At 46.9% G+C, this 23,912-nt stretch overlaps 2 protein-coding genes across 2 annotated transcripts in view; one reads left to right on the forward strand and one right to left on the reverse strand.

Annotated features, from left to right (window-relative positions):
* ltk (leukocyte receptor tyrosine kinase) overlaps positions 1-23,912 on the forward strand; it is an 85,895-nt gene that overhangs the window by 18,536 nt on the left and 43,447 nt on the right. Inside the window, exons 2-10 of the mRNA XM_030116845.1 lie at positions 2,863-2,955; positions 4,132-4,275; positions 4,368-4,596; positions 5,371-5,528; positions 5,860-5,997; positions 7,408-7,557; positions 8,559-8,659; positions 8,751-8,911; positions 9,075-9,169. Of these exons, the coding sequence (XP_029972705.1) occupies positions 2,863-2,955; positions 4,132-4,275; positions 4,368-4,596; positions 5,371-5,528; positions 5,860-5,997; positions 7,408-7,557; positions 8,559-8,659; positions 8,751-8,911; positions 9,075-9,169 (1,269 nt within the window). The remainder of the gene's footprint in view (positions 1-2,862; positions 2,956-4,131; positions 4,276-4,367; positions 4,597-5,370; positions 5,529-5,859; positions 5,998-7,407; positions 7,558-8,558; positions 8,660-8,750; positions 8,912-9,074; positions 9,170-23,912) is intronic.
* On the reverse strand, positions 12,464-22,431 carry LOC115406514 (polyadenylate-binding protein 1-like). Its single transcript, XM_030116601.1, has 9 exons — positions 22,239-22,431; positions 21,886-22,079; positions 21,627-21,745; positions 21,381-21,520; positions 21,204-21,298; positions 20,983-21,120; positions 20,718-20,813; positions 12,968-13,210; positions 12,464-12,607 (listed from the first exon to the last, which is right to left on the reverse strand). The coding sequence occupies exons 1-9, from the start codon at positions 22,429-22,431 to the stop codon at positions 12,464-12,466; spliced, it is 1,362 nt and encodes a 453-aa protein (XP_029972461.1).

The raw sequence follows: 23,912 nt of genomic DNA on the forward strand, positions 1-23,912 counted from the left end.
GGGAACAATTAAAAAACAGATGGTCTAATGTTTCACTTTCAGTTGAACAGAAAGTACAGGGGTCCACATCAAATCCAAATCTTTTTTTAAAGAAGTCATTAACAGGGTATATTGCTGATATAATCTTAAAATGGGTTTCTTTTACTTTAGGGGTGACAGGGAATGAAAGGTAGAAGGAGAAAGACTTTTTCCTCAGAGAAATATCTATATTACGTAACGAGCAATTTTCCAAGATGGCGGCCCGCGGTCCGCGTTTCGACTCGTATGGAGACGATTTATTTAACGGCAGTTTTAGAAGAATTGGATGCAATGAAACGAACGGATCGACGGGCGCTTAACAACTTGGACATTTTCAAAGCTGCCGCGTCAAAGTTGATCGAGAAAGAAAGATGGAAAAAAAAGGCGTGTACTTCCGGTAGACGTCAGTCCGCTCCCTCCAATCAGAACGCTTCACAGACCCCCGGCGTCTGTGAAGCCCCATTCTTCGGTTTTCCCTTGAAAACACGACGCTCATGAAAATAATTCTGAATTACTCAATTCAGAATAAACCCATTCCGACTTTAAAACACCATGTAACCACACTCATTGTGACAGACGTCAGTGACTGAAGCAGAATGGTGTGGTTCAGCTCCAAAAAGCTTCTTCCTTCCAGGCTTGTATCGCTGAAGTCTCCCTCTTCACCTGGCTGCTTCTGTTGTTTCTTCTTATACTTTCATTTGCGGTGGAAAAGTTCCTCTGCTCACTGAAAATCAGATTTGACCGCGGTTTGACTTGCCGATAAGGTTTATGTACGTCACAGTTTGGACGGCCGTCCAGATTTCAGTCAGGTTTCTCAAATTATCAGCTGGAAGCTTGCCACTGTAAAGACTGAACTTCATGGATGTAACAGGAAAACTGCCTCCGGTCGGACCAGAGACACTCCATGCTGCTCGTTTTCTGCACATTTGCATTTTTTCGCAGGTGATCGACTGAGAATTCCGCCATGAAAGACACGCTGGAGCTCTGACATGAGGGTTTTAGACCGGCTTGTTTCAGTGGATCTGCAGTGTTGTTTCAGTGGAGCTGCTGTTGTCTCACTGTGAGGACTTGTGGCTTTTTTCCCTTCTACAAATATCCAGAGAATGTAAACAGTCAGACAACCCGTGTGTGAAAAGCCTTGACTGTTGACAGGACCAGACAGTGGAAAATGACGGAGGATTGATGTTGGCGTCTGTCACTGACAAACTTGTATTTTCGAGTTTTCTTTTTCTTGAGAAAATTCAACCTCAAGTTTTCAACTTTGAAGTAGCAGCTTCCCAGCAGAAACTAAACGGAGGCAGATTTGAGTGTCAGCAGTCACTCGTCATCCTGAACTCAAACGGCACAAACACACACTCTTCTGCTGGCCGGCCGTGAAGCACACACACACACACACACACACACACACACACACACACACACACACTCTCATCCTCATTTCCTCCTTCCCATAAAAGTGTTAAAGTTAGAGGCAATGAAAAGGAGGTTTGACTAACGGGGAGATTCCCACCAAAAACTCTGCATTTATGTCAATAATAGCAGTTTAATGGACTTTCCTGATTGTTCCGGTTTCCGTGTTGAGCCGTGTATCCATAGCCGCTTTTATTCCATAATTACCAGCGAGTGGCTCCGCTGCCATACAGATGCACGACCCCGCGACCCCCGCGCCGCATTGCCATCACTAACTGCTTTTGATGAGCGGCCGTTTGAAGAGTTCAGTGTGTTCTGCCCGGCTTGCTTGACCTTGCCTGGGGCGCTGTGGAAACAGAGCGCGAGCTGTGGGGCTCGCCGTGACCCACCACGGCCCCCATTGTTCGCCCGTCACGCCCGTTAGCGGCATCAGAAGTGAAGTGTGAGGGGATCCGCCCCCGCTCCTCCAGCACGGACACACACTTTCTCCAAAATAACACCGTGTCTAAAAGGATGAAGCCGTCTGGGTCTGTTTATTTATCTGCTTCTGGGGAGTGAAAGGCTCACCGAGACAAACAGAAAAAGGGTTTCTACGCCGCCGGAGGCGTTTTGTCTTCTGCGCTGTCGGAATCACCATAAATCAGCATAAACTGCAGAGAAACAACCGATTTCCACTCTTGAGCGCATTAAACCACAAGGCGGGATGAAAGTTAGCAGAAGTAAACACAGGTGGGAAATCGTCCTCGCAGATGTTTCGTTGAGGATTTTGACTCTGAAAAGCAGCAGCTGGTTCCTGAAGACCAGCTCCTGATGGATCGTCTGCCCTGATATGATATGAGATGAATTAAAGGCTTGTTTTGGTGCCAGAGCTCCACTTTCTTCTATTAAAGCTCTTCCCTGACATCAAGCAGCAGTGACAGTGCGGACCAGCTCGTCTTCAAGCCGCTCTCCCTCTTTTCAAATCATCATGACAGTTTGTTGGCCTGTTATTTGAAAAGCAGAGAATGTGCAAGTCGGGTTTCAGCATTTAGAGCGGTGTTCCAATAAAAGTGCAGTTCTACTAGTGTTAAGAATGTGTCTGGATTGAATCACGACTTTAGGCTCTTAGCGAGACTAATTATGGGTTTAATGAATGCAGTTCTAATGAGTAGCTTCAAACACAGCCTTGTTTCTCCGTATTACCTTCATTTCGCTTTATAAAGTCTGCAGTTTGGAGCCTTCAGAGGCAGATCTGTGTCCTCTCCCCCCTCACCTTCTAGACTGCTCCCAGCTCTCCGTAACGCAGCGGAGAAAAACAACCTTGCTGCTAGTGTGATGTGAAATGCATGAAACACACGCATGACCCGCCTGCATCTGATAATCAGACATCTGTGTGTGTGTGTGTGTGTGTGTGTGTGTGTGTGTGTGTGTGTGTGTGTGTGTGTCTCTCCACAGTGAGCAGCACCGTCGACGCTCTTTTCGACAGACTTCTGCAGGAAAACTACTCGGATGAGCCATTTCCACGTCGCCTGGAAGACGACAGCCAAAGTAAAAAACAAATCATAAAAGGACATTTAAAGAATCGTCTCTGATGTGACTGGCTGGAGTGATTACAGGAGCACTTCTTTGATTTTATAAACACGGTTAGAAAGACGAGCGCTGGAGTCCTTTTAAAAGTCAGAGATGAGTTTGTGAGAATGAACCTTCTCAGAATTGCTGCTGTTGAGCAGGAGAACCTCTGCAGGATTCCGTCCCAGCTCAGGTTTGCTCCTGAAATTTAAAAATTTGCCACAAAAACAGATAGAAATTATTTTTTTCTTCGTCATTTGTTATCAAAGGAAGATCATTTTTAAGTGGTGCATGAAATGCAAAGTGCTTTGTAATTAGATAAATTGAAATTGAATCAAAGCTCCGTGTATTTTGGCTGAATCCCCCCGAGGCGTCCGGCAGGCCCTCTGACCGCCGAGCTGCTTCCTCCTCAGTCATCACATGATGCCTCCAACGCCTCCTTCATTCGTATCCTCCTCACACACACACACACACACACACACACACACACACACACACACACACACACACACTGTATTTACAAAGCCTCTGCCTGTTTGGCAGCTAAACAGATTTGTATTTTAAATTAGATTTAGTGGAGATCCAGACGGGTCCAGAGCAGTGACGGTCTGGGATCTTCTTCCAGGTGTAGATCCAGACTCTGTAAACTAGTGCTGAACAAAACAGGTTTTTTTTTTTTCTTTCTTTTAAGTCAGAAAGCATTTCACCTCTGCGCCCTGTGTTTACAGCTCTCCTGTCCAGGATTTGGATTGAATATGTTTTACAACCAAATAATTAAAGGCTTATTCGGCTTTCCTGGAATAAATGGTCATGTTTCTACTTTTCACGTCAAGCCGCAGACGTCCCAGCGAACCGTCTCCTCTCAGGCCTCTGGCTCGTGTTTGTATTGAATCACATTGTTTTGGGGGTTTCTCTGGAAACTCATTGTTGAATTCATAGATATGATTTCATTTCTGAAAAGAGCTGACAGCAGTCACGATCGTATTACCCTACATCTCAAAGGCCACATCATGAGAGGGAAGCTCAGCTTGCCCAGAACTAATTTTTTAAAGTAGTTCAATCTGTTTAGTTTTAATGTTACAACTGAAACAATTCTTTCACATTTCTTTTCCTTCTTTCTAAAGAGGACGGTGTTTGACCTGTGACCTTTTGCAGTTGCCTCCTGTGACTTTGAGTCTCCGTGTCTCTGGACGACGTCAAACAACCACAGTTCCTGGTCGGTGGCGTCGCCTCAGCAGACCGAGCCGGCGACGCCCGGGGCGTTACCCGAGACCGACCACTCAGCAGGAAGCCCCGACGGTGAGAGATCAGTCCCAGTGTTCACTGGGGACTTTTTATTCCTCTATTCCTTTTATTCCTCTTATTTTTATGAGGCTGATGTTTTTCTTCAGGGCACTTCCTCCTTCTGAGTGCCTCGCCTGCCGCTGAGGCTTCTGGGAGCTGCGAACACCAGCTGACCAGCCCGGTTCTGCCTGCCAGCGGCTCGCTCTGCTTCCTGCAGGTGGCCGTGTTCGAGTCCGGCCCGGCCGGAGGGAACCTGACGCTCCTGATCAAACCCGTCCTCTCCAGCCTCGCCGTTCACTCTCAAGTCCTTCACCGCCGCCGGAGGGCCGGCCACAGGTCTGCAGAGACACTCCCACAATGCACCGGGCCTCTGCAGCCCCTTAATGCGCTCATTCATTTACCGATGCGCTTGTTGCTGCTGTTTGGCGGCTGATTGAAGAGCTTGTCGGCCTGAAGAACGAACAAAAGGCCGTCTGAGTTCAGAGCGATGAAACATGACACCGGCCTCCAGACACACTAATCCGTTTACTTCTAAAGCGAAACGAGGAGAGATTTCCCCGCTGACCGCGTGGGACAAACCGGAGGGCCGTGGCCGGGCGGAGGCCTCGGCCCCCCGGGTATTGTTTGGGAAGCGGTGGACAGGTATTTCCTATTGATCTGCGGCCGGCTCCGCCTTCCGGTCTGGAGACCAACGCTGCAAACAGAGTTAGACGTAATGGGTCACGACAGTGGAGGGATGGACGGCCTGCGGAGTAATGCACTCTGCAATTTCATTATGAGGCACACACACACACACACACACACACACACACACACACACACTGATCACACACCGACCGGAGGAGAGAGCGTCTGGATGCACAGAGTGTTTAAAGCACATTCACCATTAAAATGGAATGATTCATTGCAGCGTCGTCACAGAACATCCCTGTTTCTCTAGAAGAAACTCGCTCTGAAGCTACGCCACACTCGTTACTTTGAGGTCGTTTTAATGAAAATCCTGCGATTGAAAAAGTAATTTCATGTCTTTCCAGCATGACTGACCCTGAGTTCCCTGTTCTTTCACTTGCGTATTTTGAAACGGACTGCTGTGCTCCCCGGCTGCTGCAGGGCGGAGTGGGAGGTGCTGGAGGCGGCCATCGGACAGGTGGACCAACCCTTCCAGGTGAGCCTGGTCTACACTTCCTGTGTGGGAGCGGGAGAGGACTCCTCCTCCGCCGCCGCCGCCGTCGCTCTGGACTCTCTGGAGCTCCTGGGCTGTGAGTCAGGTGAGTTTATCTCTGCTGTCTCCACATGTGGTCGTGACGGTTTCCTTTGATAAGCAACCCGAGCGGCCAGATGCAGATCCAGCTGTGCACTGGGTTTAAACTCGGAAGTTATTGTTGGTCCTCCAGACACACGTCTGGCAGCGCGTCTCAGGTTTCTACAGCAGAGAGAAAAAAAAAACAACAACAAGCAACTGAAGAGACTCAGTCCAGAGATTAGATCTCGCTGTAATGTCACGAGGATTAGGACGGAGTGGTTCCTCCAGCGGAGGGTGGAGGGGGTTACTCTGTAAATCCAATCCTCCTTTCCCTGTGCTTCTCTGTGACGCTTCAGAAGACCAGTACACCCAGCTGAGCGCCCCCTGCGGAGACTCCTTCCACTGCGAACACTCGGGCGGCTGCATCCACCCCAGTCAAGTCTGCAACTTCCACACGGACTGTCCTCTCGGGGAGGACGAGGGCCTCGTCTGCGGTGAGACAGATGAGATCTGGGGATGAAAAACGCTTTTGGCAGCGCTTGATCTGCACCACTGGGCCGAATCTGAGACCGTCAGCAGTGTCTATAAGTGTGTTTGTGTTTGTGCGGCGGAGAGTTATGCAGGGCCAATTTATTATCCAGCGGAGCAGAACGCAGGACTGAGGAGGCTGTAACTCACTATCTGAATCAGAGAATTGTAAATCTGTATTTCAGACTGAAGCATTCTGATGGCAGAGTGAGGAATTCAGCAGGCTTGTTGAGAAATTCCAAACAGCAGGAATATTTAGCAATCTGTTAGAAACCGATCCGTCTCCTGCGGACTCATTCATGTCTGTCAAAAGAAAAAATAAAACAAACAAAAAAAAAATCCATGCTGTGGAGAAAGTGTGTGACGAGGGAGTCAAGGAGCCCTTCACAGTCCGACATATTACACATTTCCTCCTCCTCTGTGGAAACATCAATCATTCTGTACAAAGAGCAGCGTTTCACCCCCAGCCAGGCTCCACAGGCCTCGTCTGACTAATGACATCAATGCAGCGGAGCTATTTACGGCGCCGAGCGCTGGATCCCCGGGGACCGGAGTCGGGTCGCAGCCACGGCGTGATTGTTTCAGTGGGCCCAGGAGTAACGTCCGTCCGCCGTGAGCGCTCGCACTCGTCCTCCCCTCGGCTCTGTAACGCTAAACTCCCGGCGCTCTGCGGCGCTGAATAAACAGCTTCCTGTTAAACAGACGGAGAGTGAGTCCAACAGAGAGACGCCTGATACGGTTCAGCGCATAAATCACCAGAAAGCAGAAAGAGACGCCGTCTCCGGGGAAGTTTAACACTTTCAGTCGTCTCTAATTTCACCTTGTAGGTCAGGAAAATCCCAAATCCAGTATGTTGAGATGCACATAGAGCCTGAGTCTCATATGTTGAGACGAGGTGAAAACACCAAGTCAGTCCTGAAGTTTTCAGGCCTTTTCCCAGCATGATTATCTTCTAATAGACTTTTAATCTGAGCCTGTCCTCCTCAGTGTTTTGGTTCAAAGACTGTTGATCTTTTCATGCTTTTAAGTTGTTGGAAAGGAGTTTTCACTTTGCAGCTGAAAGATGTCTTCCTGTTTTTTAGCTGTATGCAGAAAAAAAGAATCCGTCTTGACTGTGAGACGCAGAAATCAGGACAGTCTGGCCCGCTGCACGTTCCTCTTTAGTTCACAGGAAAGAAGAAGAGAGGAGAGTAAAACAACAAGTCTGTGTTCACATAAAAAAAGAGGGAAAAAATCTCCTTAAGGATTTAATTTGCACTCCTCAGACTTTGTGTTATTTGCTTTGGAGGAGGAACTGGGGGCCCGAGGTGGCCGTTTTATCAGCAGGGGGGCGTGTTGCGCTGAAACATGAGAACAACGTGCTGCTTCCTCCACAGACGCTCTTCCCTTCGGCTCCTACTGCTCCTTCGATCGAGACTCCTGCGGCTGGTCGGTGTCCAGGCGGCTCTCCGGCTGGAGGAGGGTCGCTGGAGACCGGCTCCTGGAGCAGGACGACATGCAGGGCGTCACCCTGCAGCGCACGCCAGGTCTGCAGCGCGCACGGCCGTCCGTCTGTGTGTGTGTGTGTGTGTGTGTGTGTGTGTGTGTGTGTGTGCATTATTTCTGTGTTGGATTGTTTAAAAAACAACAACTTACCTTATCTTCATCAGACCAGAAACGGATTACTGTTTGATGAAATCGCTGCAGAGCTGCTGTCTCTCTTTGCCCAGGCGATACGTTCCCTGTCCTACATAAACGTCAGGTTCTCCTAGTTTTTAAAAAGCCTTCGGCCCACTCAGCTTATGTGCAATTTATTGCTGCTACTTCCAATGGGCTGCACTGTGCAGCGTTCTGCTCGATCTCTGCTCCTGCAGCTGAAGCACAGCAGACAGCTCAGCAGAGCTGTGTGCACTGTAGTCATACATCCCAATGAGTTTGGCCAATTTCCATGGAGTCATTCCTAATAATGATTCAAGATTCTGTTCTTAAGATATCACAACAATAAATTCCTATCCAGGTCAAGCAGTGTATAAAACTCATCAATTCTAATATAGAAGGAGTTTATAAATAGTGCATGTGTGTATATGTTAGTGAATAGGCTAAAATCAAACGAAATGCTTAGAAAAATCAGTAATGGAAGAAAAGAGACACTATTAAACCCGTGGACATGCTGAAGAGCCGACAGGAAGGTGCAGCCTGGGCTGTGAGTCATGGAACAGGACTGCAGACGCTACTGGGGTTCGGCCGTCTCTCTGCCTCCAGACACACTTCACACTTCTGACGCTTTCTGATACTTTTTAAAGAAGCGGGAAGTTTTCTGCTCAGGTAGAAGTACAGGTATTCACGCAAATATAAAGTATTGATTTAACTTCAGCTTCCAAACGAGAGGAAGGTACCGGAGTGATGATTCAAACCAGACCTGCAGACGTCAGACAGTCTGCTGGGTTCAGTCACAGAAATCAGAAAGAAAAACTCTAAATCTGAGGAAATCACGCACACCCACAGAAAGAGACGTGGCCTCATGGATCTCCTGCTCTGCTTCCTTCAGGGCACATCTTGTTTCTGCGGGTCCGGGGGAGTAACTCCCTCCAGGAAGCCTCGGTGTCCAGCGCTGCTTTCCCTCGTCCCGTCTCCAGCGCCGCCTGCCAGGTGGGCTCCCCGCTCTGCGCTCGTTCTCCTGAACGCCTCCTCTCTCGTCCGGCCCTCGTCGGTCTGAGTCTCTGCCCCTCTGACTGTGCAGATGCGCTTCTCTCTGTACGTGTACGGCAAGTTCAACGGCTCGCTGTCGGTGTCCGTGGAGGAGAACGGCACGGCGGCGGCGCCGCTGGTGTGGGAGAGGAAGGGCCCCTGGACGGACGACTGGGAAGCCGTCGCGCTGCAGCTGACCGGCCTCCGGCACGAGTGAGTACCGGCTGGTCCAGAGGTCAGGGGTCACCGAAACGCCGCTCTGGTGTGACGTGTCGGCGTTTCTACACGCTTCACTCGTGAACTGGCTGGAGGAGACGGTGTTTCTCCAGAGCAGAGGGGAAAGCCTCCTCCAGTCAGTGTGTGTGTTTGTGTGCAGGTTTCAGCTGAAGGTGACGGCCGTGTGGGCGCCGGGCTCCACCGCCGACGTCGCTCTGGACGACGTCGCCGTCGGAGCCGCCTGCTTCAGCACAGGTGAGCCGAGGAAACCCGGAGCGAGACACGGTAACGTCACAAGAACAGAAAAGAATCTGGAAAATGAAAACCGTGTCAGAGGCTGACAAGCTGCAAACGAAGTAACAGGATCCAACACTTCTGTCTGCCAACATTCCCTCGTAACATTTGTGCCTTTAATTCTAATTTAATTCGATGTTTGAGGACTTTTCTTTTAACGAGCCTGTTAATACACATGTCAGAGGTCTGTTGGTATCTGTTTAAAGTCTGCTTTAAAACTGCAGGGGAGCAGACTGGCATTGGTTAGATGGTGGTTTGTGTTTGTGGGGTGTGTTGGAGGCGAACTGAGGATTACGGGCTGATTTTAAACGGGTGGAACCCGGTTCTGCTCGTAATGCCGGGCCGACGATAAATCATCAGATTTAATGACGTTTGACTGGTCTGTGAGGAGAACTTGGACAGACACGACTCATATGTCACTTTACTTATTTGTTTGCATTTTATCAAAATGTTTTTTTCCATAGTGAGTCGATGGAATGAGGACTGGTGTGTGAACGGGTGAATCTGCTCAGAGCGTGATTTAAGTGTAAATTTTAACACCTTGGACGAAACGCGATGACAACTTCATGCAGCTGCTTGTTTGGGGGAGCCGTCAGCCAAAATGATCACTGACCAGACAGGCAGAAGAGGAAATACAGCTCATTCGATTGGTGTGGACCAAAAGCGGAAGTCCCGCCCCAGCTGCCAGCTATTGGTCAGCAGCCATTGGCGAACCTGAAACAACCGTGAATTACAGTCTCGTTCATCTATCAGTGAGCGCCTGCTCTCCCTCACCACTCCTCATCTGCCCACCAGACAGTTTGACTCTTTATTTGCTTCTTCTGACTGGCAGCGCTGGCTTTGTTCATCCTGCTATTCAAATGCATTGAGGTCCACCTGACGTCCTCCCTCTGCAGCTGGTGAATGGACCAACAGGCTCTCTGAGACCAGGGCAATTCCAGGGGTCCAGAGCTCACCTGAAAGATCTGGATCTGAGTTCAGGGGAGCTTTCACACCCTGGAAAATCTGGATTTTACAGGAATATACTGAACAGACCCTAAGTTATGTTGGGGCCTGGCTATTAAGAGCTTTATAGGTGAAAAGAAGGATTTTAAATCCTGTTGGAGGAACAGGAAGCCAGTGAAGAGAAGCTAATATTGGGTTGATATTTGTCCTGCTGGTTCTTGTCAGAACTCTGGCTGTAGCATTGGTCCAGTTTACATGGGTGTTTTTTTTCAATCCGATTACAAACAATGGTATTAAATCCATTTGTATAAATGGATGGCAGAACGTTCAATCCTCGTATACAAGGGCCCCAGGTGAAGTGGATTACGCGGCGTCCTCCCAAATGGACGACATCCGTGACATTCGCACAAAGTCTCTCACAGAATTTTCAGGTTCTGATCTTTAGCTTTGCAGCCAGCAGGCCTCAGCGCCAAGCAATGTGTTTTTATCTGCTGGAAATCTGCTTGCTCTGTCAGCTCTCTCAGAGTTTTCATTGACAAAAGTGTTTCCCAACCACCGTCGAGTACTTCTGCTTGTTTTTCGCTTTTGAATTTTAAACACTTTATTGTATTTATTAAAGACTATGAGGGTTCTTTACTTTGTGGATAATGGAGAATTGATACTGTAAAGATGGGAGAACTATCGATGTCTGCATGACTGGTGAGACACATGAAAACACTGCTGTCTGTAATTCAGTCACTGCTTTATGTGTCAGATGTAGGTTGATTTTTAATTTGCCAAAACTTAAAGGGGACATATTATGCTATTTTTCAGTCATGTCATGTTGGTCTCAGAAGTCCAAAAACATAATATTTAAGTTTGTTTGCCCCAAATTCATCCTTTCTTCGGAGTTTCAGCGGTCTAATCATCGCTCTGAGGAGCCCTCGTCAGAACAGGTTGTTTCTGAGTCAGACTGAAGTTCTTCTTCCTCCTTTTCATCATGTAAACTACATCGATCAAAGACAGATTCTTGAAGATTTGTTTGATGCATTCAAATATTTATTTGTTTTATGTTTTAGAGAGATAGTCATTTTTTTTATTTTCCTTTTCTATGCTTCTTTTTCTATTTCCTTCCCTCTGTGTTTCTAATGAAGATTTTATCGATTTTTTCAGAGGTTTTATGATGAAATATATGATATCAATCATTTTTGTTGGCAGTTTTGCTGCTTCGATGCTTCTTTCTTTGTTTTTGTTGTCTTTTTTTCTCCTTTCTTCATCGTTCATGAAACTATTCCATCTCTTCATAGGCAGGGATCAAACCGGGGCCGAACGTAGGGTCAATACCGGGGGCAGAGGTGGGGATCTGGTCAGGGCTGCACATCGGGCTCATATTGGGGCCGAATGTTGTGCCCACAGTTGGGGCATTCCCAAGGCTCCCACTGGGTGTGTGAGTGGGCCTCCTGCTGGGGGGGCGTGTGGGGCCCACGTCTGAAGCGTGCGTTACGCTCCCGCTGAGGGCGCACGTAGGGCCCATGTTGCGGACGCCGGTGGGGCTCACGTCGGTCACGTGCACGGGACCGCCACTGTTGGTGAGGCTGCTGATGGAGGTCTGGTTGAGGCTGCTGGAGGTCCGGGTGAGGCTGCTGATGGAGCAGTGGGTGAGGCTGCTGATGGAGGTCTGGGTGAGGCTGCTGATGGAGCAGTGGGTGAGGCTGCTGATGGAGGTCTGGGTGAGGCTGCTGATGGAGCAGTGGGTGAGGCTGCTGATGGAGGTCTGGGTGAGGCTGCTGATGGAGCAGTGGGTGAGGCTGCTGCTGGAGGTCTGGGTGAGGCTGCTGATGGAGCAGTGGGTGAGGCTGCTGATGGAGGTCTGGGTGAGGCTGCTGATAGAGGTCGGGGTGAGGCTGCTGATGGAGCAGTGGGTGAGGCTGCTGGAGCAGTGGGTGAGGCTGCTGCTGGAGGTCTGGGTGAGGCTGCTGATGGAGCAGTGGGTGAGGCTGCTGATAGAGGTCTGGGTGAGGCTGCTGATGGAGCAGTGGGTGAGGCTGCTGGAGGTCTGGGTGAGTCTGCTGGAGCAGTGGGTTTTTCTATTTCCTTCCCTCTGTGTTTGTAATGAAGATTTTATCGATTTTTTCAGAGGTTTTATGATGAAATATATGATATCAATCATTTTTGTTGGCAGTTTTGCTGCTTCGATGCTTCTTTCTTTCTTTTTGTTGTCTTTTTTTCTCCTTTCTTCATCGTTCATGAAACTATTCCATCTTTTCATAGGCAGGGATCAAACCGGGGCCGAATGTAGGGTCAATACCGGGGGCAGAGGTGGGGATCTGGTCAGGGCTGCACATCGGGCTCATATTGGGGCCGAATGTTGTGCCCACAGTTGGGGCATTCCCAAGGCTCCCACTGGGTGTGTGAGTGGGCCTCCTGCTGGGGGGGCGTGTGGGGCCCACGTCTGAAGCGTGCGTTACGCTCCCGCTGAGGGCGCACGTAGGGCCCATGTTGCGGACGCCGGTGGGGCTCACGTCGGTCACGTGCACGGGACCGCCACTGTTGGTGAGGCTGCTGCTGGAGGTGTGGGTGGTCCTCATTCTGGAGGTCTGGGTGAGGCTGCTGCTGGAGGTCTGGGTGAGGCTGCTGATGGAGGTCTGGGTGAGGCTGCTGGAGGTCTGGGTGAGGCTGCTGATGGAGGTCTGGGTGAGGCTGCTGATGGAGGTCTGGGTAAGGCTGCTGATGGAGGTCTGGGTGAGGCTGCTGGAGCAGTGGGTGAGGCTGCTGCTGGAGGTCTGGGTGAGGCTGCTGATGGAGGTCTGGGTGAGGCTGCTGCTGGGGGTGTACCTGTGGGTCCTGCCGGGGTCGCCTGTAAGGCTGATACCGGGGTCCCATGTAGGCCTCCCGTCGGGGTCGCATACAGGGCCCCTGCTGGAGACGGACACCGGGGCAAGCCCAGGCCAGCACCACATAGAGGGCCCTGGTGCCCAACACACGGCCGTTCATCTCCTTAATGGCCTTGCTGGCCTCCTCGGGGGACGAAAAACACACAAACCCAAACCCTTTGCACCGTTCCCCCTCTCTCACCACCTGTGGAAGAGACACAAGTTTAACTCTTTGAGTTCAGGTATGAAAACATTCAATTAAACATCGTCTTTCTCAGAGTTCCTACTCATTCAAAATGTCTGTCACCTGAGTGTCACTTCTACTTCTCTTTTCTTAAGGAGTCCGTAGCACTGATGGGTTTGGATGACTTTTATTACACCAAAGATAAACCACCGTCGAACTAAAAGACAACATAAATTACAATGAGTAAATAAACAAGATACACACAGAATATGACAGAAATCTTAATAACTTGATGATGGAAACATAATAACAACATACCTCGCTGATTGACCATAAACTTAAAAGTAGAAATGAAGTCTCTCACAAAAAAAAATATACTTTTATCAAATGAGCCGGCCTTGTGCACGATGCTCGGCGTATGGGCGTGCATCTTCAAAAAACACACCGACGGAACACAGCCTGGAAACAAAGGTTCCTACCAGACCTGATTTTCAAAATAAATCAAACAGATAGCAAACAAAAATTATGGCAGTAAAACTCCCACCAAATCACAAACATATTGTGATTTCACTTTAAAATATACAAACAATTATAAGAGCATTTCAACACCTTTAACATTTACTCTGCTTCTAGCAGTAACACTGTTTTGTGGACTGGTCTTTCGAGATACACTCTTTTCACAGTCCCTTTTCCATCCTTATCCAAGGTTGAGTCACTGAGCAACAGCTTCACCTTTCTGACTCTTCCATCCATGCTTGGATGTACTTCTGTTACTCGTGCCAGTTTCCACTTGTTTCTTGGAACATTGTCCTCTTGGAGAATAACAATGTCATTCACCTTTGTGTTCCTTTTATTCTTTTGCCAGATTTGTCTCTGTTGAAGATTCAGGAGATATTCTTTCCTCCACCTTGTCCAGAATTCATTTGCCAAAAACTGAACTTTCCGCCACCTCTTTCTCAGATACAGGTCTTGGCTCACGAACTCGCCAGGAGGGGGCAGTATGATGCTGGATTTCATCATGAGAATATGATTAGGTGTCAGAGGTTCAATACTGGGATCATTTAGGTTTTCCACTGTTAATGGCCTGCTATTTACAATAGCCATGACTTCATAAAGAAATGTTCGGAGGGAGGCACTATCAAGTCTCCGAGAGTTCTGATCTAGAATACCAGTTAAAACACTTCTAATGGTCCTAATTTGCCTCTCCCAAACACCTCCCATGTGGCTTGAAGAGGGGGTGTTCAGAACAAACTCACATCCATATTGTTTCAACTGCTCCTTGTCACAATCTTTCAGTGCATTCAAAAACTCTCCACTAGCACCTACAAAATTAGTGCCTTGATCGCACCTGATCTGTCTGACATGTCCACGAATAGAAATAAAACAGCGTAATGCATTGATAAAAGCATCACTAGTAAGGTCATCTAACATTTCAATATGTATTGCCCTTGAACACATACACGTGAAAAGAAGACCATACTTTTTCAGTTCTTTTCTACCCTCTTTCACATAAAAAGGTCCAAAACAGTCAATACCACAGTAGGTGAAAGGGGGTGTTGTTTCCATTCGATCCTCTGGTAAATCTGACATCCGTTGATCTTGAATACTTCTCCGGTACTTTCTGCAGGTTGTACACTTGTAGATGTGGGAAGCAACTGCGCTGCTGCATCCTGTGATCCATAATCCATTGGAGCGCAGCTCGTTGACAGTTATTCCTCTTCCTTGATGATGCACCTTTTCATGGAAGTGTTTAATAAGTAAGGATGACACATGACTTGATTTGGAGATGATTGCAGGATGTTTGATGTGTGGGTGAAGACTTGATCTTGCCAAACGTCCTCCCACCCTGAGAACTCCTTGCTCATCAACAAATGGACTTAAGTTGTAAAGCTTGTGTCTCTTGTCTTTGAGTAGAATATCTTTCCTTTGAGTTAATTCTTTGATTTCCTTGCTGAACATGTTCTCTTGCTCGAGTTTTATTATGAACAGTTCTGCTTCTTGTCTGTCATTAACACTTGTATTTTCACCTTTTGTTTGTGTGACTCCTTTAAAATCCTTCACAAATTTTTTGAGACGAGCAACAGCTTTAACAGCTCTTCTCCAGTCTGAGAATTTGGTGAGTCGATCGAGTATTGTTCTTTTTCCTTGTACTTTGGTGTTGAGCACATGCACCGTTTTCAACTCGGGGTCATCAGACAGAACTTCTGTAACCTGGTCACTTTCAATGGGTAGTTCACTTTGCCACAAGAACTCTGGACCTTTAAACCAGTTGGAGTTAAGTAGCTGTGAAACGTTTAACCCTCTTGATGCATGGTCTGCAGGATTGCTTTCAGATGGTACATGATGCCATTGTTGTGGGTCTGTGAGTGACTTTATTCTTTGAATCCTGTTTGCCACAAATACGTGGAATCTCCTTGCTTCATTATTCACGTATCCTAACACAACTTTGGAGTCTGTCCAGTAGTGTTCATGCAGATCACTTATTTCAAGTTCATTTCTTAACATCACACTTGTTCTTGCTGCGACTACTGCAGCTGTTAACTCGAGTCTAGGGACAGTAGTAACCTTAACTGGGGCTACACGTGCCTTTCCCATGACTAAGGCACACTGAACCTTTCCTTCCGAAGTGACTGTTCTTAAATAACTACACTGTCCATAGCCTGTGACACTAGCGTCTGAAAAGTGGTGTAGTTCCTGCTGAATGATGTCTGTGTTTGTCGGTAAGATGCATCTTGGGATTCTAACTCTTGACAAGTTTTGGAGATCTTGGAGCCAGGATTCCCATTGAGTGCGGAGTTGATCAGAGAGTGGCTCGTCCCATCCAACTTTCTCCTGACATAGCTGTTGCAGGATTTGTTTCCCTCGTAAGATGAATGGTGCAATGAAACCTAGTGGATCGTAGACTGATGCTACTGTGCACAGGATTCCTCTTCTTGTCATTGGGTACTCTTTCACTGTTATTTTGAACTGAAACTCATCAGAAGAAATGCACCACTGTACACCGAGAGCCTTTTCCATCAGTGGTTGTCCAAGTGCCAAATCAAAGTCCTTGACGCTTTCAACACACTCTTCTCTTGGCAGTGACTTGATCACATTTTCACTGTTTGAGATGAACTTATGTAGTCGTAGTTTTCCTGTACTACATAGTTCTCTTGCTTCCTTGACTAGACTTATCGCTTCTGCTTCTGACATGACACTTACAAGTCCATCATCTACGTAAAAGTTCTTCTGAATGAACTTGATTGTGCTTGGAGCAAACTTGTCCTCACCTTGTGTGGCCAGATGTTTTAAACCAAAGTTGGCACAGCCAGGGGAAGAGGCAGCACCAAACAGATGAACCTTCATGCGGAAGACTGAGGGCGGAGCGCTGACATCACCATGCTCCCACCATAAGAAACGTAAATAGTCCTGGTCTTGAGGTGATACATGGAACTGGTGGAACATGCGTTCCACGTCGCACATTACAGCCACTGGGCCTTTCCTAAACCTACAGAGCACTCCCACCAAGGTGTTTGTGAGATCAGGCCCTGTAAGTAGGTGCTCATTCAGTGAGGTGTCTTGATATTGTGCAGAACAGTCAAAGACTACACGTATTTTGCCAGGCTTTTGAGGATGGTATACTCCGTGGTGGGGAATATACCAGGCAGGGGAATTACAGAGTTCTTTCTCTGGTACCTTCTCTGCATCTCCATGTGCAATAATGTCCTCCATGAACTTTACATAGTCCGCACAGTACTCTTGATCTCTTTTGAATCTGCGTTCGAGACTGCTCAGACGTTGCATCGCACTTGACATGTTATTAGGAAGACTTGGTCTTTCACCTTTGAAAGGCAGTGGCATTTCATAGTGTCCATCCTGCTTTTGTTTGATTCCTTTTTCTAGCTTGGTAAGGAAGCGGAGGTCTTCTTGTGAAATGCTTGTGTCTTCCACTGCTCTCTCTGTGAAGTCTGATTCAAGAGCTTTGATTACATCTGGGGAAGTTACTTCTTTTATTTGGGTCTTGTAGATGTAATGAACTTCATTCTTTAGTTTTGTGATTGGCTTAGTCACTGGGATTACTTGTCTTACAATGATGCGGTGACTTACTCCAATGACATCACTGACTGTTTCACGTGAATCACAGCAGCTTATTATGCTCCAGCCTAAATCTGTTTTCTGGGCATATGGTTGGTTTTCTTCGCCACATATAACTTCTCTGGGCATTAAAGCTTGTGGGCAATTGTACCCTAACAGAAGTCCTATTTCACAGTCCAGTGGTGGAGCAATATCTTGAGCGAGATGGTTTAAATGTGGCCATGCTCTTGCAGTATCTGGAGTAGGAATGTGACTACGATTAGCAGGTATGAAGTCACGTGTGTAAACAACTGGTACAGTGAGTTTTTTCTTGGAAAACAGTCCTCTTATTTGCAGGGCTTGAAGCTTTGTGCATGGTACAGTTGTTTTCTTAGACGACATTGTAGATAGTTCGAGCTTAACTTGTGTTTTGGTTGTGTTTAAGTTGTCTGCCACTTCAGTGAGAATGAATGACGAATCACTCTGTGTGTCCAGCAGAGCGTAGACAAGTACTTCCTTATTTGGTTCACTTTGAGTAGATATATAAACAGGTACTATTGCAGATGTTTGTGTATTATTATTATCATGAGTCACTCTATTGGATGTGCTCACATTCACTGTGTCTTGTGACTGTGTTACTGGTTGCTTGGTTTCTTTCTGTTCACGTACTTGTTCTGTAGGTAGTTCTTTCTTTGTTTCTTGTCTTTGTCTTTCTTCATGCAAGCATGTGGGATGGCGTTTTGAGCATGTGTTGCATATCATCCGGTTGCTGCAGTTCTTGGAGATGTGACCACTATTTAGACAGCCAAAACATAGTTTCTCGCTTTGAATAAACTTAACCCTTTCAGTGACTGGTTTCTCAGCAAACTTATGACACTTGTGCAAGCTGTGTCCTACCCTTTTACAAAACACACAAGAGCCTGCACGGTTTTCAGTAGAGTTCGTTGTGAAGATCTTTGCTGAATCTTGTTTCTTCTGAATGGTTGTAAACTGAGGTTTTGCCCTGGGTTTGTCAGAATCACCTTGTCTCATAGCTTGATATGATGTAATGGGATTACATGCAATACTTGCCTCCATTGACAGGAATGTTACAAAATGACTAAAAGGAGGGAATTGCTTGTGCTCCAGCTGGTACTCTGTAGCTTTCCTGTTCCATCTGTTACTCAACCAGTCTGGGAGTTTAGCAGCAAGTCTTTGGTTCTCAATCCCATCATTAAGGACATTCAGGCTTTCATTGTTAACCATTGCCGATTGACAGCTTCGTAAAAAGTCTACAAACTTTCTGAACTCTGCACTGTCCTTTCCTGTAATTTTTGGCCAGGAGTGTAACCTGTCTCTAAAGGCCTTCGCAATGACAAAAGGCTCACCATAGCGTTCATTGAGCATTGTCCATGCTGACTCATAGGAATCTTCAGAGCCAATCAGAAAGTAGCCCTCTAAGGCTTCTCGAACAGAGCCACCTACATACTTCTGTAGAAAGAATATCTTCTCTGCAGTGGGAATGTTCTTTCTCTCAATTAGAGTCTGGAAAGATGCTCTCCAATGTTTAAACTTAAGTGGATCCCCACTAAACACTGAGGGCTCTGGAATAGGCAGTCTGTTAGCTGACATCGCTTCTGCCAAAGCTTTCACAAGCTCAGCTGTACTCTCAGAAGGGATGCTTGACTCTTTTGGAAGTTGTAAGGGGTGATTAGCAATGTTCTTGAGCTCTGGTATCTGTACATTTTCAGGATTTGGAGTAACATATTCTTGCTTCAGTGGGAAGTAGTCTTCATCATATACTTGTAGTTTTGCTTTAGCTGCATTGAGTCTTTTCAGATTTTCAAGTCTTTCAATTTCTCTTCTCAGATCCTCAACTGACTTTCTTCTTGCAGCACTTTCCTCTTGTTGTTTCTTTAGCAGAGCTGCTTTGTCTTGTTGCCTTTTCAACTTACGCTCCATTTCCTCTTTCTCCTCTAGAAGGCGTTGTGACTTTGCAGCTGCTTCTTGTTCAGCAGTTATACGTTTTTCTTCTTCTTCGAGCATTTGCACTCTTTCTTTATGTTTCTCCTGTTCAGTCATTATCTGAAGTACTGCCCTTGTCGCTTCATACTCCGCAGCAGCTTCTTGTCTTTTGGCAGAGGAGACATTTGAAACACTAACCGAGCTAGAGGATGTAAATATAGAGCTAGCATCAGGCCATACAATCTGATCTGGATTCTCTCCTTCAATGTGAGATTTTGCATTCTGCGCAATTAAGTTAGTCACTGATGTGCACTTGTCTAACTTGGAACGCATGTCATGAGGTGGACCATCTATTGCTCTGTATTCATCATAAACGCCATTCAGCTCAGTTACTTCTCTTTGTACAGTCTTCACATGTCCTTCAATAATGTCCACTGGATCTCCTTTGATCACAGATTTCTTGGCAACTTTAATTAACGCTTTCCATCTGTCATAAATGCCATCAAAGTGTCGATGCAGCCCTTGTAACTTGTCTTTGTGAAACTCTTTCCCTTTTTCTGAGAGCATGCGAAACCTTTCACTTTTACGCACCTCGACTTGCACTGTTTGCTCTAAACAGGCTTCATCCACTTGCCGTGCCTCTTCAGCCTCATCTGCTCCGGCTGCTTCATCTCCTGTTTCATTGCTTACTGACATTGTTTCCTTTTTTATTTATTTTTTGAAACCCTTTGTACTTTTTGAAAGTCTTTTTTACTTTTTAGCTTGACTTGAGAAAATACTTGTGAGCTTGGTTGCATCCATTCCCTTCTTGTGACTTTGTTCTGCTGTTGTTTTCAAGCTTCACACAGTTCCTTATTGTTTTTCCCTCCTTGTGTCACCTTTCCAAACATATACTTTAATGTCTGACCTTTGGACGTCTTAATGAGGAAGCAACGGCTGAACGTGTGTCCATCAACTTTGCAGCAGCTTACTTGTTGCTATGACGCGATTTCGCCACCAGGCGGCCGGGAAGGTGCAGGTCCGAGTTCGACTGTCACTTCTACTTCTCTTTTCTTAAGGAGTCCGTAGCACTGATGGGTTTGGATGACTTTTATTACACCAAAGATAAACCACCGTCGAACTAAAAGACAACATAAATTACAATGAGTAAATAAACAAGATACACACAGAATATGACAGAAATCTTAATAACTTGATGATGGAAACATAATAACAACATACCTCGCTGATTGACCATAAACTTAAAAGTAGAAATGAAGTCTCTCACAAAAAAAATATACTTTTATCAAATGAGCCGGCCTTGTGCACGATGCTCGGCGTATGGGCGTGCATCTTCAAAAAACACACCGACGGAACACAGCCTGGAAACAAAGGTTCCTACCAGACCTGATTTTCAAAATAAATCAAACAGATAGCAAACAAAAATTATGGCAGTAAAACCTGAGTTTACACAAGACGTATTGACATACGACAGGAATTAGGAATTAGAAATCCATTAAAGTTTGTAATTCACTGCTGCTTGACTGCTCACCTTGACGCTTACGATGCTTCCAAACTCACTGAAAGCTCTGTACAGACGCTCCTCATTCATGTCTGAATCCAAGTTGTGGATATACAGGTTGACCCCCTAGTTAATTCAAGGACAAAGGAGAAGTTAGTGCCACCAGAATGACAGTCATTCACTTTCTGTAAACAGTACAGCCTGGACTCAGAGGTCCTCTGCCACTTTCATTCTGAGGGTGAAGGATCTGCTCCTCAGAAAGTGATCAGACACATGAGTTCAGTGACCTACTGACCTGATACCTGCCCCCGCGATCCAGGGTCTCGGGCTCAAACCGGCGCCTGAGCTCGATCTGCCGCTCTCCTCTCTTCTGGGCACGACACACAAACAGCTGCCGGCCGTTCAGGTATTTGCCGTTAAGGTCGTCCACCGCCTGGGAGGAAATAAACATGGTTATCGTGATTTGAAGCAGAATGTGTCATCTATCCGTCAGTCGTCCTCAGAAGTGGTTCTTACCTTCTGTGCGTCCTCATGTGTCTCAAACCGGGCAAATCCAAATCCCTTCGACCCTCCGTTCTCGTCCCTCATCACACAGACGCTGGATGTGGGTCCTGTCATAAACAGCAGCTGATTAATATCGGCTCACATCCTCAGCTGTGAATGCTGAGTGGAGATTAAATCTGACTCTCTTACCGTATTTGCTGAAGAGCTCTTTTAGCCTCCCATCATCCATGTCGTCTCCAAAGTTCTTGACATAGACGTTGGTAAACTCCCTGGCCTGTATCGCAAGCTCAGCCTCCCTGTCCTCGTACGGCTGGAACGGTTCAATTGTTCTGTTGAAGAAAATATCATGAAACATAAAGTCAAATGTGTCAAAACCTGCCTTCATAACTTGCAGTAGCAGGATGGAGCAGTTTGAGGAGCAGAAATCACACTTACACTTGCTGGTCGTTAAACAGCATTCCGTTCAGCGTCTTAGTGGCCCGCTCAGCGGCCTCTGCCGTCTCGAAGTGGACGTAGCCATAACCCCTGGAGATGTTGTTGTCGTCACAGGCCACCTAGAAAGAGGAAGAGCCAGGAGTCAGAAACATTCACGAGCATCATGCATTTTCACAAAAACAATCAACTCCACAAGATTCAAGACTGTTTTGCAAAGTAAACGCTCTACATGTCAACAGGGCAAGGCCCCCGTACTCACTTTACAGGACAGCACTGTCCCGAAGGCCGAGAACGTGTCCAGGAGGGCCAGGCTGTCGATGGACTTGTCGAGGTTCTTGATGAGGATGTTGGCCGCTCCGCTGGCTCTCTGGGAGGGGTCATGTTGGCACCACATGATCCGCGCCGGCCGGCCGTTGATCGTAGTGAATGCCAATTCGTCCAGGGCTCGCTCAGCTACACACAGACCACAGAAAAGACAAAAAGAAAAACAACAGCTTGTTAACAGGGTCGCCCCTCGAGATGCAGCATCACACAGGACTAAGACTGAAACCATGAAGAGAGACACTCTGGAGGCTCAGCGCCTCCTTTAGAGCTTGTTTAGATAAAACTCACCATCTTGGCGGTTCTGGTAGTTCACAAAACCATAACCAAGGGAGCGGCGGGTCAGGCGGTGTCTGCACACCCTCACGGAGATGACGGGCCCCACCTGGCTGAAGGCCTCATATATCATCATCTCAGTGGTGCTGGGGTGCAGGTCTCCCACATAGAGAGAAGCCGTCGGGTTGATGGGCGAAAACTGGTCCATAATCATTGTCTTTCTCTTCCTGGAACCTGACAACTGAAAAGACATTGGTTCAGAACGTCAGTATTTGCTTAAGTGTCCAATATCACAGCAATGACAAATACTATTCACAGTTTTAGTGGAAACTTATAGAAACTCTCATTTAAAAACAAGTTTTCTTACATCTCTCAGTGAACACTGCTCTAAAGGTTCTCTCTCCTGCCCAAATGTACTCATAAGATACTGCCAGAAGATTGTCCTCGGTCCAAATGTACTCTAACACTGAAATCCACAAAGATCTCGCAAACAGAAGCTCAGTCAGAAGTGTCTAACTCGCTGGTGGGTGATGTCTCTCCTCAGTAGGCCGCTGTGCCGATCCGGAGCTCTGAATAGTTCAGAATGGAGAGCTGAGTCTGGAGGTCCAGTACATCAGCTCTGGTGATGTCATCACAGCTTCACTTTGATTCACATTCCAATGAAAGATGATGTCATCAAATTCCCCATCGCAATCTGCACACACTGTTGCTATGGAAACCAGTTGGGCACATTATGTTGACTGCAGTATTAATGCAGTAGAGTTCTCTCGCCCCCACAGCCACATTTCTGGCTCAATCTCAACATATTATACATTAAATCATAGCTACAGTCCTTGTGATTCTCACAATGCTTTCTTTTTCTCTCTATCTCATTTTTTTCTCTTGCCAGATGTGTTTGTTTGAGGAGAGTGCAGATTTTTCTCCCATCCGCTCCAATGCATTCTGCAGAGAGATTGTCTGGCTGAATCCAAAGGTTTCCGCATTTTAATAAACTCATTCCTGCTACATGGATGATCCTACAGACTTGACAATTTCAGTTCATTTCTATGAAAGGCTTCTGATGCTCACAGTAAAAAAATCTTTTTCAGTTTCACCTCTCGGTTACTGAAACATAACATTTCTGCAACCATACAAACTGGATGAAAAACTGCTCAGATCTCAGCTCAGACCTCACAGTGAAAATAGATGTGTGACGCACGCACACACACACACACACACACACACACACACACACACACACACACGCACAGTCTTGTATTTCTATCCTTGTGGGGACCGTCCATTGACTCCCATTCATGTCTAGCCCCTAACCCTGACCCTTACCCTAACCCTAACCCACACCACAACAAAGCCTAACCCTAAAGAAATGTTTTTGCACTTTTACTTTTTTCAGTAACAACAACATGGTCAAGAAAACACTGTTTCTCCTACTTAGGACCGGAAAAAGGTCCCCACAAGGCACGTCGTTCCACGTTTTGCTATCCTTGTGGGGACATTTGGCCCCGACAAGGATAGAAATACAAGAACGCACACACACACACACACACACACACACACACACACACACACACACACACACACATACACACACACACACACACACACACACACACACACACACACACACACACACACACACTTTTGTCACTTACATTAGGGAGGCACAGCATGGCCCTCATGATTATGAAA

The sequence above is a fragment of the Salarias fasciatus genome, chromosome 19 (assembly GCF_902148845.1).
Source record: "Salarias fasciatus chromosome 19, fSalaFa1.1, whole genome shotgun sequence".
NCBI classification, from domain to species: Eukaryota; Metazoa; Chordata; class Actinopteri; order Blenniiformes; family Blenniidae; genus Salarias; species Salarias fasciatus.